At 38.1% G+C, this 18,530-nt stretch overlaps 1 protein-coding gene across 1 annotated transcript; it reads left to right on the top strand.

Annotated features, from left to right (window-relative positions):
* Positions 1-4,188: 4,188 nt before the first annotated feature.
* pax1a (paired box 1a) lies at positions 4,189-7,606 on the top strand. The gene is made up of 5 exons (XM_055162100.1): positions 4,189-4,451; positions 4,836-5,465; positions 6,277-6,410; positions 6,846-7,059; positions 7,258-7,606. The coding sequence occupies exons 1-5, from the start codon at positions 4,442-4,444 to the stop codon at positions 7,341-7,343; spliced, it is 1,074 nt and encodes a 357-aa protein (XP_055018075.1). The 5' UTR covers positions 4,189-4,441; the 3' UTR covers positions 7,344-7,606.
* Positions 7,607-18,530: the final 10,924 nt, after the last annotated feature.

The raw sequence follows: 18,530 nt of genomic DNA, 5'->3' as shown, positions 1-18,530 counted from the left end.
TATTGGGAAGTAGTGAAGAAGGCTAGCTAATGAATGTATAAATTAAATAATATTGTTAAGCTTAAGACAAGCTCAATATCATTTTCCATATGTAAACCATTCACTGCAATATTCTGGGCAGATGTCCAACTAGGTTACTATGATTCAGCACCAGCCGTGGATAGAGACCTGAAGACTGTGCGCCGAAGGTAATTAAGGTTTCTCTTAATTGACAACAGATCCAGCCCTGAGAAATTCTGCTGCCAAACAACAAGGAACTATGAGCTATCTGAGCACCAACTTAGAGAATGACAGCAGAGCAAGAAAAACAAATTGTACATTTTGTTTCACAAACTGTTTCAAAATTAGTTCACTGGAGATTTTGTTTTTAAGAATCTGTATTAATCAGAATCAGGAATGAGCACAAGAAAATGAAAACGTATAAACAATTTGGATGCTTTCAAACTATTCAATACTTGTATGTTTATATTTGCAGTTTGTAATTGAAATTGTTTTATAATAAGTGCAAAAAACATGCTCTAACTAATCATCATTAACAGAGAAATTTGATTTTTTTATGTAAATAGATTATTTCTATGATATTTATTAAGATGAGTGTTGTATAAGGAAGTGAAATATGTGTAATAAGACAAAGTAAGACAAAATAATCCTTAAACCAAGAATGCAAATCGTGTCAACCAGCTCAAGCATAAAGACATTGCTACTAATATTGGAATATTGACATTATTTACATTATTTAGTAAAACTGTGTTTAGAAAAACGCAATGAACGATCAGGAAGTACAGTGCACCAGTGACACTTTAGCATGTTAGTGGTGGAAGAAGTAGCGTGTTACTAAAGTAAATGAAAGTATCAAGAGGCAAAAGGTTATAGTTACAGGTTATATTTTCACAAAGATTTTGAGAACTGTATGATATTGACAAAAATGTAATGATGTTGACAAAAATAATGCTGATTTTTGTTCAATACAAATACATTTTTTTAAAAATCAAGAGACTTTTATGTTTTTGTTGAATTCAAAACCTTTAGTCAGGATGTTATCATGAATCTGAAGAGGACAGAAAAGAAAGATTTTACAGAATGCACAACAAAGCTGCCAATGCAATGCGTTTGCAGAGGGACAACTCAAAGAGTGGGCACCAGTGAACAATGACGTGTTAATATTGCAGTAGTTGGTCACAGACTTTTAAGGACTACATCCTTTGATCTGATCTTTTCAACATAATGTATTATCTCCCTAACATGTAAGAATTAACAGTAAACGCCGAGAACATGAAGACACGCGGGACATGTTTTTAGTGTAGGTACCGAGCAATTACTGCGCCTGGTAAAAGCTGGCATGTCTCACATGGCACCGCTGCACGCCCTCATTAGGCGTGTTCTGCTGCTCCGAGTGGGTCTATGGCTATAAAAGAAGTGAGCTCGCTGCTTTTCCCCTCACCAGAGAGCAGCAATAGCACAAAGAACCTCACATCACCACAGCATGATCAGACAAGAGGTGGACAGTTTCGTTCATTCACCAAGAGGGGTACGCCTACATTAGGGGCTTAGTTTGACTACTAGGTTGGTTTTCACCTTTTCATTAAAGGGTTACTGTGTTGATATTAGACTGTACGATGGAGCAAAACAGTCAAAAGGTTTTGACTGTGAAAGGCAGAAACAAAAATTCTGTAAAAGTCTCAGCAGTGGAAAACTGTGACACAGTGAGCATTAAACTAGCCACACAGATCTGGCCTGGCCAAACGCACGCAACCTGGACTCGCTCTAATAATTCCCATACAGAGCTCGTGGAACAACGTCTAAATCAAAACCGTAGGCACAAAGCCTTGTCAATAAAACTCTGCCATCAAATCTGGCACAGAGACCAGAAGTAAACCATTTCCTCACACAGCAATCTACGCATGGCGCTTTTGTTAGAGGCACAGGAAAATCTAGGTGCAGACGTTTTATTGGTGGGTATTGATTGATAAATGCAACAACAGAAATGTATATTACAAGACCTCCAAAAAAATGAAGTAAAACAGATAGTCTGACGAATAGCACCAGAACCCGGACACAACAGATGCACATTCGTCTTGTCACTTAAAAAACAAAGGCCTTGGAGCCCATTGCTGCAGGACGCTTTGATGCCACTTAAAGCTTAGCCCAATATTTACTCACGGCCTGTGCACCTTGCGGGAGTCAGGTGTCGCGCGGATCACTTCACGCGTTTGGGATCTAAGGCAATGCGGACGAGAATTTAAACCTTCCAGTCGTCAGCAAACACAAAAGACAAAACCAGCGCAAATGATAGAAAACGTGAAAGCCAAGATGGCCAACGTTTTAAACACGTGCGTAAATACGCGCACGCGTTATATAAACCTCTGGGTTATGACTGGATCACTCTGTCCAGTCAAACTTATATATTAGATTAAATCATATAGGCTATGGAGCACATATTAAAGTGTTTAGTTAAGAAAAAAAAAAGGTTTAAAAAATCATAATAATCAGAGGGACGAATTGAATTTGAATAGGGTTAATGAAATGCAGTTGTTCGGTGAAGGACAGTATGAAGTGTTGATGACAGTAGGCCTGCTATTTACTATTTATGTGGGCGTGCGTCTGCCTTTGGAGAAGACCAGTTCCTCACTGTTATTGTTTTGTCACATATAACGAAACTAAACTTGACTCAAGGTCTCACCAAGGCCTGTCCTGCTGTCCTGTTACCAAGGCACTGTTAATGAGCAAATCATTATGTGTGTGTATATATATATATATATATATATATATATATATATATATATATATATATATATATATATATATATATATATATATATACATACACACACACACACACACACACACATATATATATATATATATATATATATATATATATATATATATATATATATATATATATATATATATATATATATATATATATATATATCTGTGTTGTAGACATTAATAAACGTATAAATAATAAATCATAAAACTGTGCAAAAGTATGCAGTTCCTAGCTTGTCCAGATGAGGGAAGTCCAGCTAAAATGCCAAAAATTCACAAATAATCTACTTCAGTGACAGGACTGTTCCACTATGGGGTTAAGGAAAATCACTTCATATCACTAATTATTTTAAATCAATAATAACGATGATAATAATAATAATAATAATAATAATAATAATAATAATAATAATAATAATAATAATGCCTACATATATAAAATTCATAAATTAATGACATTCTTTATGAATCTTTAATGTGACCTTTGACTTTTTATGACACTGACATATTCCATGTGTCCCGCTGCAGATCTGGCTCTATGTGGCACCGAGGAGACAGATGAAGGGAGAGGCAAGAGAGAGGCAGGGGGCGTCTGTAAGGACACTGCACCTTGTTACCTCTGGGTCGATTGTTAACTTTTACAAGTGACGTTTTGTGGGCATATAAAAGATGCCTTCTAAACTGGCACAGGAAACATTGGAAAGCATGCTGCGATAATGCGGCTCTGTGGAATCCACTTGATACGCCTTACGTCTGGGAGCGCAGTTATCAACATCCCTATCGATTACACGAGCCCTTTTCCCGTTTTGATGCTTCAGTCCTGCCTTATCATAAAATGTGTCTAGGTACACGCAAGTTTTTAGTTCCATTCACACATTTACTTATGCATGCACGTGTATTTACTTGTGCACTTGAATATGGCCAATGTGGGTGCCTTGAATATGAGCACACTTAAAAAACAAAACAAAAACAAAAAAACTCTATTATTTATTGGTTTAGGGATTCAGTTTAAAGGCTAATACTAATAATCCATGGGTGTTGGTTGCATAACTAATCTAATTCTATCTAATTCAAGAGCCATGTCCAGTGTAAATAAGAAATTCCCAAACTGTAATATTTTTCTGTAGAAACGCTGAACACTCCTTTGACTGACATGCAGTTAGTTTTATTTTGTTCAATTTACTTTCACTTTTTAAAAAATTGCAATAGTCTAATGGTCAAGTCCTTACCAGGAGGATGCATGATGGATGGAACGCTTCCCCTTCTGTCACTTCCCCTATGCAAAATATTAGAGGAGGCTGTGCGCCTCAAACCGGATGGGGATCGCATTGGTTCCTTGTGTTTCCACTTCTCGAAGACCAATCAGATTCAAGCAGGGCTCGGCGTATAATAGTGAAGATTGACGTGGATAGAGGACGCGTCAAATTAATTCCACCAAACTCCGGACTCCCCAGGATCACTTCTATTTGCGTTTATCGAACGAGGATCAGTTGGTGCCACTTTGCCTTCTAGTCACTCGCGTCCAGGAGAGAGGGGGCGGCATAGCGCGAGGAGACTCCAGTCTGGCTTTCTTCTCGTGGTTCCCCGTTCTTTCCTTCGCTTGGTTTTCTCGTCTCTTCCTTGGACGCACTCAGCCTTTTGACGGGACAGTACGCAGCCGAAAACTTAAATGCAAATGGGTGAGTGAGTATGTGCATGTCCATGGTTCAGTGGGGTGCTTATGGATGCGTGTCCGGCTCACGGGCTGCATGCGTAACGACACAAATAATAAGATGCTTGATAAACCAAGTGAAACACTTGTCAACTGATTTCAACGTAATTGCAGTTATACCAGCCTTTATTCTAGTTTTATTGTATTGTTAATAAATGTATGTTTGCGTCACAGTTGTGTTATTAAGATCCCATTTTGTAAGTTTCGTGTAAGCAATGAGGACATTTGTCTTTATGGGGCTTTGGAGTTCCTGTAATTTCAGACTATTACAGACTGTTACACACCATCAGTAGGCAGCAGCAATGCCACTTCATCAACAAATAAGTGTCTTAAACCTGTGTTTCTGTGACAGAGCAAACCTATGGAGAGGTGAATCAACTGGGAGGCGTATTCGTCAATGGCCGTCCTCTGCCCAATGCCATTCGGCTACGGATTGTGGAGCTGGCCCAGCTCGGGATTCGGCCCTGTGACATCAGTCGGCAGCTGCGAGTGTCTCACGGCTGTGTGAGCAAGATACTAGCGAGGTATAACGAAACGGGATCCATCTTACCTGGCGCCATTGGCGGGAGCAAACCTCGAGTCACAACACCCAATGTGGTAAAAAACATCAGGGAATACAAACAGAACGACCCTGGGATTTTTGCTTGGGAGATCCGAGACAGACTTTTAGCTGATGGAGTTTGTGACAAATACAATGTCCCGTCAGTGAGTTCCATCAGCAGGATTTTACGCAATAAAATTGGAAATCTGTCCCAGACGAACCAGTATGAAAGTGGCAAACAGGCGCCAGCCCAGGCCAGCCTCTCCTACAACCACATCTACCCGTATTCATATCCGAACGCCATGTCGCCCACCGGCACAAAGATGACAAGTCCTACAGGAGTGCCCGTTACGGCCGGACACGTGAGCATATCCAGGGCCTGGCCCTCGGCTCACACCGTCAGCAATATCCTCGGGATTCGCGCTTTCATGGACCCAGCAGGTAAATGACAGGCCTGAGTCTTTACTCAGCCACATTAAGCGTCCCAGGCTAAATGAGCCACAACACTGCATGCAACTGTTTATCCTGGGCTTATTCGGCCTGATGAAATCCTCTGTGGCGCTGTAACCTGCTCCATAACTGACAGGACAAGGTGTCCTTACGTGCACAGGCCTCGCTACATCGTTCTGCTAAAAGTACTGTAAGGCTACATTCAATAGGCCTTTTCACGGAGTCGTGCATTTGCAAACACGCTGCTCACAAGATAGATCCTCTTATAATCCTATAGAAGTCACCGTAGCCTATATTTCTCTTCTACATTTTAGCACTAAACGTACTTTACTGTTCAGAAGCACAGAGCGTCTGCACATTGTGCCATTAAGAGTTTAATTTTCTGTTGACATTATAGTGTATAAAATGTGCCTAAAATAGAAGACACGCAATTGCGCATTATTCCACACGTACACTTTTGGTCAGTTTGGCCACGTATTATAGGCTGCTTTTCATATTTGAATAGTAATTACATAAACACAGTTTTTATCTCCTAAAGCAGTCATTTCACCTTTGATTATTTTTTGGAGAATGCAGATACATTACTTAATACAATGCTCTAATTTACCAAGGTTACATGTGGTTATGCACAATTTAATACAAATGTTTAATGTTTAAATGACATCTGGAAACCTTGCTTTACTGTTTTTCACAATTGATGAAAAGCAATAATAAAATGTACCCAACCAATGTAATTATAATTCGTCATCATTTGACTCATACGCGCGCTTGACATTATTTTTTTTTTTTTTCTGTGTTTTAGCCATTGCTGGGACAGACGGATATGCGCCAAAAATGGAGGACTGGAGCAGCGTAAACAGAGCAGCTTTTCCTTCTGCGCACGGAGTCAATGGTATCGACAAATCCACCCTCGAGGGTGATATTAAATATCCACAGGTACCTATCTTCTTACAGATATTGCAATATGAAAAATTGCTTTAAATTCTAGTATTTGCCTCGCCATTTTGGCTCATTTACAACGTTTAGTCAAAACCTTCCCGAGAACGCGGTCAGAGCATTTAATAAGTTATGTCTCTCATTACAAAGGCTTGTGGATAGCGAGTTGTAAAACGTTTCCATAAGAAAGCTCTGAATACAGCAAGCACTCAAGCCGTTAACAAATACTCCATTTCTCTAAAATCCTGCATAATTATTTGGGTTGATATAAAACCTCTGTGTTTGTTCAACTACGTTTTCTATAAAATTGTTTATATAAATTCTAGCTTCTGTATATCAGTTCATTCTGCCTTTCTTGCCCATTTTTAAACATTATTATTTATTGATATTATTACAAAACAATAAAATGTTTAAACAAGTATCCTTTTGGCGCAGCCTTCATCCACTCTTTCCAGTTACGTGTCTGCTTGCGCCTATTCACCGACCAATCAGTACGGCGTGTACAGTGGACCTGCGGGAGGATACGTTGCCCCGGGACACCATCACTGGCAGCCCCAAAGTCCAGCTCTGTCTCATGCGGGGGGTGGCATGGGTATGCACGCGGGGGACATTCATGCATCCATGGCCTTCAAACATCAGGCGCGTGAAGGTACAGTAAGGACGAACACGCTCACAATACTAACGCACACAACCTGAAGAATGCTAAAAAATTATAACAGCTAATACTTGTTTTGTTTGTTGCTTAATTTTGGAGCCTCTTTTGGCTTACATGACGATATTACGGTGGTGTTGTTCTTTATGCTCTAGATCATTTGTAAAAGCCTCATGTTTGTTCCTTGTTGTGCAGGAGACCGAAAGCCCCCCAGTCCTCTCACCAAACAGCAGCACGAGGACCTGAACGTACACGGACTCAGTCTCACATCATCCTCCTGAGCTGGACTGTACCTTTCCCCAGCTGACACATTTCAGCCCGCACCACAGTAAGTCTCGGCTCTTGGTTTGCTGTTCTGATTCCCACGAGCCCGTTCATGTGGACAATTGACACACTATGGCCATTTGAATGTAAAACGCACACATGTCCCAGTGTTCCTCTTGGTTGCCAATCACGGACAGAACATATCATGGACAGTACATACCGTGTGTTATTCGTGCTCTTTTAATTTCTGTAAATGTCGGCCATTATCTCAATCCAACTCTCAGCGATGTGAAAATCTAAATGTAAAAAAGATATTTGCTAAAGTTTTAGTTATATATTTTTTATAATTCCATTGTAAATATAAATAAAGTGTTTTGTGAAATTGTAAATTGTGCCGTTTATTTTATTTAAGTAAAACATTAGGCTATTAAATGTATGAACAATTCAAGACAATAATGGGCTGATATATAAAATATTTTTTATTTTATTATTATTTTTAATTTAATAATAGACTATATAATATAGTCTATTATTAAATTGTAATAACTGTAGTGATAAGCGTGTGTATATATAGCGTTTATATTAATGCACAGGGCCTTGAAATGAAGGCCTATGGTGCATGCGCGCCGTGCTTTCGTTCAGGTGGAAAAGCCTAACCGGGCCCCTGTCTTATCTAGCACGGGCTAATACGACTTGCCTTAATTGAATATGCAATTTTTTTATTTTTTGCAGTGAAAACAGGATAGTATATGTACATAGCATTTATATCTAGTTGTATGATTTATTTCCGTGACTCGTTTGATATGGCACCGCGCACCAAAGCTGCACTGACGCTGTTTTCACTGCTTCTATGTTGAGCTCATTTTATGATAAGCCTCATTTGTGGTCGTCTCCACACTATGTTTGCCGGACTTATATTTAGTTTGTATACCTGACATATATCACTTTTAAAGACCGTTTAAGACGTGGTCATCTATTCCTCCTACGCACAGTGGTTCACTGCAAAATCCAATCCACTACTTTTTTTGAGGAAGCAGTCATCCTTTATTACATAAATACATATATATATATTTGTTCCACAATGTTAACAGTCAAAATAAAAAAATAAGAAAAATTAATAATTGGAGGTCTTTGGCCATTTTAGAGCTTGAGCAGTATTTATATATTTTTAGCAAAATAAAGAAATAGGTATAGGCAGGATTTAAAACTAAAGCAGCTGTGCTGTGTGCTTATAGAAAGATATTGAATGAAATGTTAAATCATTTTCTAGATCTGTCTAATAGAAGTGATTACAAGGCTACATGTGAAACAGGTTGTAACTATATTGTTCTACTATTTATATTCCAGATTCAAAATAGTGAGCTGTACTCATTCTGTGTTTGTGGAGCACTGCCCCATAAAGCCCATGCACTGTAGTGACTGGGTTCATCCAAACATTAAGATGGCCTCTGTGTGTGCACACAGCTCTTGTTTTGCCGGATACCACTCGGGGTTCAGAAAACACTGCTTCATGGTGGCGGGGTGACTTCCTGTGGGACCTGGAGTCATCAATCAGGACAGCAGTGTGACCCCCCAATGCGTGTGTTGCACAGCCTGTGTGTGTGCTGTGTGTGTGCAAACCCGCAGGTGTCTTTGACCTACATGAGTGCCCCGATCACAGACAAAAGCCTCCAAATTAGAATGGATAGTTCTTTCTCTTTGAAACATATCATTTATTATTTATTAAGTAGTGATTGGTTGTTGCAGTAAAGCATGCATGGCTCCTTTGGTCGCTCTGTGGACATCTGCACCTTGTCTGCCATGTGTTAGAGGGGAAAGTACCTCATGCTGGTGAGTCGTGAGTCAGAGATCATCTGAGGACAGGTGACAGAGAGGCACAGTAAAAGAATAAACACAAATGTGTGAATAAGTCTAAAATAGCTGCAATTTGACAGACTGGTGCTGAGGAGAGATGCCAGGATGAGCTGTTCACTAAAATATGAGAATATATACAATATCATGGAAACTTATCCAGACCTTTTGTAATACGTGCTTGTCAAATACCTTAACAAGATAGATGTATACGTATACACAGAAAATATTTGGGTAAAATGTGGGTAAAATGTGAGATTGCATACAAGAGAAATTTTATAAGTCTAGTATGTTTGTCTAATAAAAGTTGTATTTGTGTATTCACCACCAACCATGGTGCCTCTAGGAGTCATGCCTATAGTGCAATTGCTATTGGATTGTTTTTTTCCACCAACTGACCACAGGATTTTGGAGTAGGCCAAGTTACAGCTCTTAAAGTCTCAAGGATGATAAATGTCTCCCTCCCATGTTCGGCTGCTCTGCAGCTCACCACATCAACCAGGCTCCTGAAAGCAAAGGGACACTCATAATGATGGCATTTGGCTTCTCCATGGAGATGAAAACGTATCATTTCACTTTTGCCATGGTTGTTTTTGGTTCCATAGAACACTGCCTGCAGTCAGTGGTGATTTGTATCTTTTACAATTATATCAATATATGAAAGCATAAACACTGAGCAAAATACAAATCAAAATGAACAAAAATGAGTGTCCATTGAAATACTCATTTAAAAAAAAGAACAAATAGAGCCAGCAGTGTGTTTGGGTGGAAAAGAACTTCTTGAAAAATGAGCTATTGGAGCAGATCAGAGACATGGGGCATCCTCTCTAATTTGTGCAGTCTATAGAGTGAATGTTCTGCCTGACTGCCCATCTGTGACTTATTTACAGTGAGCTGCACTTTGCCACACACGCAGGACGCCATCTGAGGAACGCTGAGCTGTGCTGGCTTTAAGGGTTGCCTTCATGTTAATTTTCTGGCTCAAATTCTTATTAGGTGATAATAAGATGATGACTCTGCTCCCCAGAAATGTGAGTGGTACACCACCACACTGTCTGCTTTAGTTTGCAGTAGCATGGTTTTGTTGGAAGTCATCAAAGGATAAACATGTTCAAAATTATTGTTCAATATATAGCTTTTCCATAAGATTCTCCAATATTGCACTTTTCCAAAAACATATTTTTTCTGTATTATTACTTGGCATTTGGTCATCATAAATAATGAAAATATGAATATCCAATATTGCAGACATTAAATTCAGATTATTGTACAGTACAGTAAGTGTACTTATGTTACATTATTGTCCTTGCAACTTTGTCAATATACAATAAGAGACGAATGCACACATAACACAATGAACCTTTACCATAGAAGAAAAAAAAAACAACAATACAATGCCTGCCTGCACAGCTGAAGCACGTCAGACCAGTTGAACAGTGCGTCCGACTGCGCTGGGGCACTGTGCACAGATAAAGCAACAAAAGCACCAAACACAACACAGCCCTGTCATTAATCAGGCTCTGACCAGGCCTGTGTGCCACTCCCAGGCGCCAGGCTCTGCTACCTGCCCCTATCACCTGTCAGAATCTAAAGATGATTTTGGCTCTAAACCAAGACAGCTCCATGTCTAAATCAACAGAAGCTTACATGACCTAGTGACTTCAGACACATCCCGGACTTTATAAAATTGTTTAATGGAGGTGTGGAAATGTTGCAAGATATTTGGGAGTTGCAGGAAAGGTAAACTCATTAATGCAACTCACTGTTACAGAAATTAGATACATGTGTTACTCAGAATATAAAATTAAACATAAAGAACAAATGATTAGTATTTGTCGTTGTAGCCTGCTATTGTGAGTGAAATGGTTTATGGGGATCATTGAGGGATTTAAACTGGAAGTCTGCCAGAGCTTTGCCGGATGATGTATGTTTAAAATTATTCAGCTTTGTTCAATACACACATTTTACCTTTTCATATTTTTGCCTATAAAACTATTTGAGAGATTTTGTAATTAAAAGTAAGATATTCAAACTGACAGACACACACAATGATCAAAGGTGAAGTATCATTTATGAGCTATGGTCACACAGTACATGAAGGTTACATAGAAGCATACTAGAATACCCTGGTGCTTAGACATGCCACACACATCTCCACAATGGCACACTGCTGCACTGACCCAAAGGGAGACTGTTAATCTGGCATGGAAAAAACACTGCTTCAGACTGAATGAGTGGCCCAGTACAGCTACTCCACAGGGACCTCATAGTGCCACAGGTCAATGACAGAGCATGTGCCTACCTAAATGAACAAATACCAGATTTAATTGTACATGTTAATAGATTTTTATTTTTTTTTTTACATTGGTGCATGCATCAATATTTATAAAGAAATATGAATATGAGCTGAATGTCCTAATTAACATTTTATAGTCAAAATAATTATTGGTCAACTAAATGAGGTTAAGTATACATAAATCACATTTAGAATTTTACAAACATTCTTAATATTGTAGGAATTTACAGTTAAATTAACATATTATGTATTTGTATTATTTAATTATTTATTTATTCATCGCATACACACGCACATACATACATAAAAGTTAAATCTTACACTATATTTCTTGTTATTTATTAGAAAACAATAGAGGTATAGCCCAAAACATTTTGGTAACATTTTATTTTAGGGTGCACTTATTAACATCTAACTACCTGCTAATTAGTACAGTTGTAAATAGTTAATTTATCATTAATTTGTATTTATTTAACCCTCATTAATGTCTAATTCCCCATAAGCTTATTCTGCTTATTAATATGACACTAGGTCATTTTTGTATATGAATTATGATTCTAATAAGCTTTTGGTAAGAACCGTGTTGTTAAGGACTCGTAGTACAAGAAATTTAGTTTTTACTTGTTTGTTTATTGCAAAAGCTTATTAGAATCATAATTCTTGGACAAAAATGACCTACTATCATATTAATAATCAGTAATAAGGAGTGTATTAATAGGAAAGTGTTTGTAAATGTCTCACGAATGACAGAATAAGGTTATGGGAATTAATAAGGGCTGAATAAATACTAATTTATGACAAATTAACCATTTACAACTGTGCTAATTAGTGGGTAGTTAGATGTTAATAAGTACACCCTAAAATAAAGTGCTACCAACATTTTTGAATGATTTGTCGTTAAAATATCTGTAAAAATCTATTATATATTATACCATATGAAAGCTTTTAAAAATGCATGCCACATATATGTTGAATTGTTAAAAAGCATTTTGCGTAACAACTCCTACTCTTGGACCAATTCAGTTTGCACAGATAGATTATTATCAGAGTCAGATTCATTTTATTTTATTTTATTTTTAAAGAAGAAGAAAAAGAGGAGCTCTTGTATGTCCACATGGAGCCCTGCTCTTTGACCATGTCCATGACAGTATTCGATGTGGGTGGTTCGTCTTGGCGGTGGCTCTCTCCGTCATCACCCTCGGCTGCACACTGACTCAGCCTCCCACTGCTCATCCAAGCCACAATGGAGAGCTATGGCCTCTGCACAAATGCTTTAACTGCACTCAATTGTCAAGTGAGCCCTCTGTCTTTCAGCCCCAACTGTCTGTCATAGTGAGAAAAGCTAATGGCCAACGAACTCCGCTTTTTTCTCCTGTTTAGAGGTTTGAGGCTTAAGGCAGTGTGTGTTTTGGCCCAAGCAACATGGAACATTTGTTAGATAATCAATTGTATGTAATTCGACATATTACTTATACATACATCAGTAACATACAATCCATACCAGCTTGAGAATGCCCGCACTCATCTGATCTCGTAAGCTCAATGTTGGGCCTGGTTAGTACTTGGATGGGAGACCGCTGGGAATACCAGGCGCTGCTGTGGTTCTAGAGCATATAGTTGTGTCCTTTGGCAAGCCACTTCAATTACCTTGCTTGTATGAATGTGATCAGTGGTGGTCACAGGGGCCGATGGCGCAGACTAACAGCCTTAACTCAGTCTACTCAAGGGCAAATGTGGCTGCAATATTCACTTTTCACCACTAAATATGGAGTAAATGAATAACACACTGTAAAGCACTTAAGGTGTCTTGAAAGCTGCTACATAAATCCACTGCAAATCCAAATATATACAGGCGATTGTTGTGAATAATAATATAGGTCATTGTTATGCCACTAGTTTCTAACCAATAAACGTAAATAAACATTTCTCTGTGTATGATAAGTCAATCTAAAACAGTAGTTCAGTCCAGTTTGACATACTCTAACACGCAATTGTAGAAGTGTCTTTGGATAGGGCACATGACCAAACAAACTCGTATGTGCTCTTTCATGGGAAATGGCAAAGAAAAGCTGTTAAACATCTTTACTTGACTGAAAGCTTTCGCCGAGGAGCTAAGCCATAGCACACAAAAGGCTGGTGTCAGAGTGATAGAGGAAGTGCGGTGGCTGCTTCCTGCTCAGTCACATACAGGTATGAATGGGACGTGCCTCTAGATGCAAACGGGGGTATCTGTTACTGCGCTGAAAAGCTCTCCAAGAAACATAAACATCCAGCTTATGCACAGAGCTAATATGTGGAAAAGGGTTTGTCCATCACTAACCAGATACTATACAAATACAGTGTGCATGGGCTATTGGATCCAGGTGCAAACTCTTTTATGTGAAGAAGAAATGCACGTAGTTTAGTAAAAATGATGGATCAGAATCATTGAAACAGAAATATAACTACATGTACTGAAAAGTAAATATAAAAATACTTAGAAACAGTTACTAAAATGAATACAAAAATCTATAATAATTTCAATATATCCTTTCTTGTTTTGTTTTTTGCTTGATTTAAAAGACACAGAGCTAAAACAATTACATTTTGAATCAATTACAACAAAAACACATCGCATTATTGTTTTGTATTTTTCCTCTATATATGTAGTCATTGTTTAAGTATTTCCTCCATATTCTAATGCTTACTGTTTGGCACATCCCTGCACACAGTCCCTCCCCACACCACCACAGCCCATTTTAACGGGTTGGGCAGGAGAGTCTGGTTCCTGTGTGCGCTCTTGATGGCAGGATAAAGGAAGATAGATCTGTGTCTGTCTCATCAGGTGTTTGCTCTCGTGCCCATCAGTGTCCACAAGCAGGCTCTCATTACTCCAGTCCTGCGCATACCAACGACGCACTGAGACCGGTGAAATTTCAGATCTTAAAGACTGTGGGAGGGGGCAGAGTGGGTGTAGGCAAATCAGTTTTTATTTAAAGCAGGCCTGACTCCAATGGGATTCACCGCATTGTGGTCAGACTTCATACCCACTTGTTACTCGGCTTTTTCATGTTCAGACGGCTGCAAATGTGCGCTCCCACTGAACAAAGAGGAGGGACACAAAATACTGGGTTTGATTTGGGGATGCATCTCTGTGGGAGACAGCAGCTTATAATATTATGTTCACTCACAGATCAACATTTTGTGTAAGAATTAATGCAGAGCGAGAAGCGGTGAAACAAATATTGTGAAATTTAGAGAAGGCAAAGCAAGACAAGCTTATTTGTATAGCAATTCAAAGTAACTGAAAGTACTTTAGAGAATAAGAAAGACACTGAAATCCCAATACAAACAAATCAAGACATAAATAATCATCATAAAATTTATATCAAAAGGGAAGAGAGAAGAAAATAATAAAAAGCTTTGGAATAAAAAGCTTTCAGTTACATGCACAACTAATTCGAACCGTTTTGAGATTTAAAATTAGTCAAAGTAGAAGCCTGTCTCATATCTTCAGGAAGACTCTTTCAGGTTCCACTTATTTATTTATTATTTTGAGTTATATTTCATAAATTGTGCGTATTAACATTTGTATTTTACATTTAAATACATTCCACTGTAAAAAATGTGTTTTACAATGGAGATTAGAGCAATAGTGTGCAAACTAGAGGCAGTTTAAGACAGATCTTATTGTATTTAAACCATCCTTCAGTGCTACCTGGAGCAACCTCTCAGCAACAGTTCTCCAGATCTTAAAGTATCTCAGTAATGTATGGGAGGGGCTATGTACAGGGAGCTTATTGAAGAGGGACAAAGTGGTGGTAAGTTATGTGCTGTATGTGGTAGAAGTCCAAACAGTGCTAGTTCATGCCTAAGTATGATAATAACCTTTACCCTGTACACAGTACTACACAGTATTAGTTGAGTACTTGCTAATATTTATGAGTAACAGCACTTTAAAGTGTTAACAGATGAGTAATACAAATGTCTCCATAAAGTAAACAGACTTATGCACGTGACTCGTAGTTGTTAGTCCGTACCTTTAGAATTAAATTGCCACTTGCTGTTAATTGTGCCCTGATTGATGAACAGCTCCCTTAGAAGTGAGGATCAGCCATCTTAGATTTCATGATTAGAGTTAATCCATCAACAGACCCATCTCTGGGAGTAAATGAGTGTGTTTGCTCTGTGCTGGAGTCAATATTTGTTTGTCCAGATAATGCCACAGGTTTCCACAATGCTTTGGTTACACCAGCGTCTGCACTTGTCTCCTCACATTGTCCTGGGCCCCGGCTGCCTCTCGTGCTTCTTCCTGAAAGCCAAACATCAGTAGCAGTCTGAAGTGGCTGAAAGTTTGACTTGATAATCCGCTCTGTCACTCCGCTGCATAAAGATTAATGGCAGGGGAACTCCTCTCAGGCAAAAGCTGCACTCAATTAAAACAGTGAGTAGGATAACAAGATTAATCTAAGAAAAGAAGAATGATTTTTTTAATGTTTGTCAAAGCGAATTGGTTATTATGGCTGAAGCAGTCGTTTGTGTATAATTATATTATGATTAATGAATGTAATAGTTAAAAGTATAATCAAAATGCAAGTAGCGTATTATTAAAAGAGGACTAAATCTCAACACATTTAACTGACGAAACCAGGAAGGAGACAACAATGTGTCTGCATTAGGTAATATGCAGTATAAATAATAACTGTCAGTCGTCTTCATTGAACTCAAATCAACCACAAAACATGTCATTTAATTCAATTAACAGCTTTTACACAAAGAAATGACAGGTTTGTCAAATTTACCTGAGCTCATAAAGATTGCAGATTACATCAAAACAATAGGTCTATATAAACTTATACAATTGAAATGGTTAGTGCAGGTAACCATTTTGTGTTTTACTTTTATTTATTCTAATAGTGGATATAACGCCCTAAAGAAATTATCAGCTTCAATGTTGTGGATTTTGTCTACTTTTTTTGTCTACTATTTTTTTATTTTCTTATGACAATGCCATCAAAACAGAAAAAATGTCTCTTGCACTTTCTGTAGGAGTATGAAATAAACACATTCTGAAACAGAGCAGCACAATTAATCATTATCGATTAAGTACCACAATTTGCCAACAAGAAACCATATATCCTGTCTTATCCTGCATTAAAAAATGACTAACCTTGTAGTTTAGATCTGCACAAACATGTTCTGAAATATAAATCTAGTATTAGTTTGTCATACATAAATGTTTGTCCATTCTTTTGGGCACTTTTGAAATGTGAACTTTTAATACAATGCTATTATTAAAACATGAATCACAAATCTAATCGCAATTGCAATTCAATATTTTTCACAAATCGTTCAGCCCTATTTCAAAACTACAGAAAACCTTGCAGATATTCGCCATTCCATGCAAGTAAAATGGATCATGTCTCTTCCCAGTACTGACTCCTTGATCTTCAGTTGGGTGACCGCATGAGGCTTTTCTGTTTATTTGCTGAACCATTACCACTGTATCACTTTGGTCTCCACTCATCAGTCTCCCTCTTCTCTTCAGAGGCGTGGAACTGCTTCTTGTGGTCTCTAATTGCAGCCATTGATTGTTAGCGGCAATGTGAGATGTTAGCGGACGATCGCGCCTAGCTGGCTGCTCCAACCTGCTGATAGCCATCTTTAATGAATTGTGCTTGGAGGAGCCGAGGCAGTTTGCAAATGGCGGGGTCTCTGCAACAATCAGGGAATTCCATCGCTTTGGACGTCTTCCACAATACCACACAGTTTGAGATTGTAAAAAATGGACCTACGTTGAAATAAAACTTGGCACTGGCAGAAGTAGTTTGAATCCTTCACAACACATCCAGAGTTGTTGCTAATGTGAACGCAAGCTGATCACAGGTACAGATAGAGGGCTGTAGAGAAAGCAGAACGGCTTTTTCTATAACCCTCGTGAGTGCCTCAGAAAAAAACACAAATTGAGCCATTTTCCTCACTCTCCAGGGACGGACTTTATCGACTTTAAGATCCAGAGCAGACTGTGTATAATTTGCAAAACACTATGCTGATACTGCAAATGAGCTTTAATAACCGTTGAGGCCGGCCGCTTAAGCTTTATAATGTAAGTCTTTGATAGCTAGTGGCAGGGACATTTTCTACTGCTAAATCACTGAGCATACTTCAGTGTGTGTCTGCTCCCGACTGTCTGGGCTTACTGTATCATGTCATGTATTAAATCGAACAACAAAAGCAGTCTAGGCTCCACTTTTCTTTTCACCCCAAGGCCAGATGACAAGGGTTATTAGTCAAGACTCACTGTGACAAGCTGTCCTCCGTAATAACATGTTTTGTAACACCCACAGCCTCGTGCGCTAATTCTAAAGCAAACCCAAATGTTGTAATGGTTCAACACGAAATGACTTATTAGTGTAATCACGAGTAGCTGTCATCGCGGCCATCAATCTCCGCTGTAGATCTGTTTTAAGCACTGAGAATTTAGATGGAAATACACGCTAGGCTAAAGTGATTACAGAATGACAGCGCAGGCTTTTGTGTCTACTGCCTGTTTAAAATGTATTAACGTTTGATTAAATACACTTTGACATATAGACCACTTATATAACTGCATTTTCACGTTTACTACTTAAACTTTATTGGCCCGCAATAATGTAGACTATTAAATTATATGTGTAGGCTATAAAATATGCTATTTTTTTAAATTGTGTTTTTTTGTATAGACAGTTATGACTCTCAATATATTCTGGAACATTACCCAAATCTCCCACCTCTTATAAACAGAATCATTATAACTAACAAAACCAACAATACAAAGTCATTTTCATCATTCTCACCACAAACACATCTTATCTGAGAGGAATAAGAGAAGGCCTGCTGACCTGTCTGTCTGAGCACTGAAACAAATGCTGCACAAAAGTGTATATAGTGTATATATATTATGTGCATATATATGTACGTCAATGTTCAAATATACTTGAAATGAAATATTTTATATATATATATATATATATATATATATATATATATATATATATATATATATATATATATATATATATATATATATATATGTGTG

Source organism: Boleophthalmus pectinirostris, unplaced genomic scaffold, assembly GCF_026225935.1.
Source record: "Boleophthalmus pectinirostris isolate CB_2022bp ecotype Guang Dong unplaced genomic scaffold, ASM2622593v1 HiC_scaffold_10, whole genome shotgun sequence".
In the NCBI taxonomy this organism is placed as follows: domain Eukaryota; kingdom Metazoa; phylum Chordata; class Actinopteri; order Gobiiformes; family Gobiidae; genus Boleophthalmus; species Boleophthalmus pectinirostris.
The sequence above is the reverse complement of the archived record's forward strand: the minus strand, read 5'-3'. Positions and strand labels throughout refer to the sequence as shown.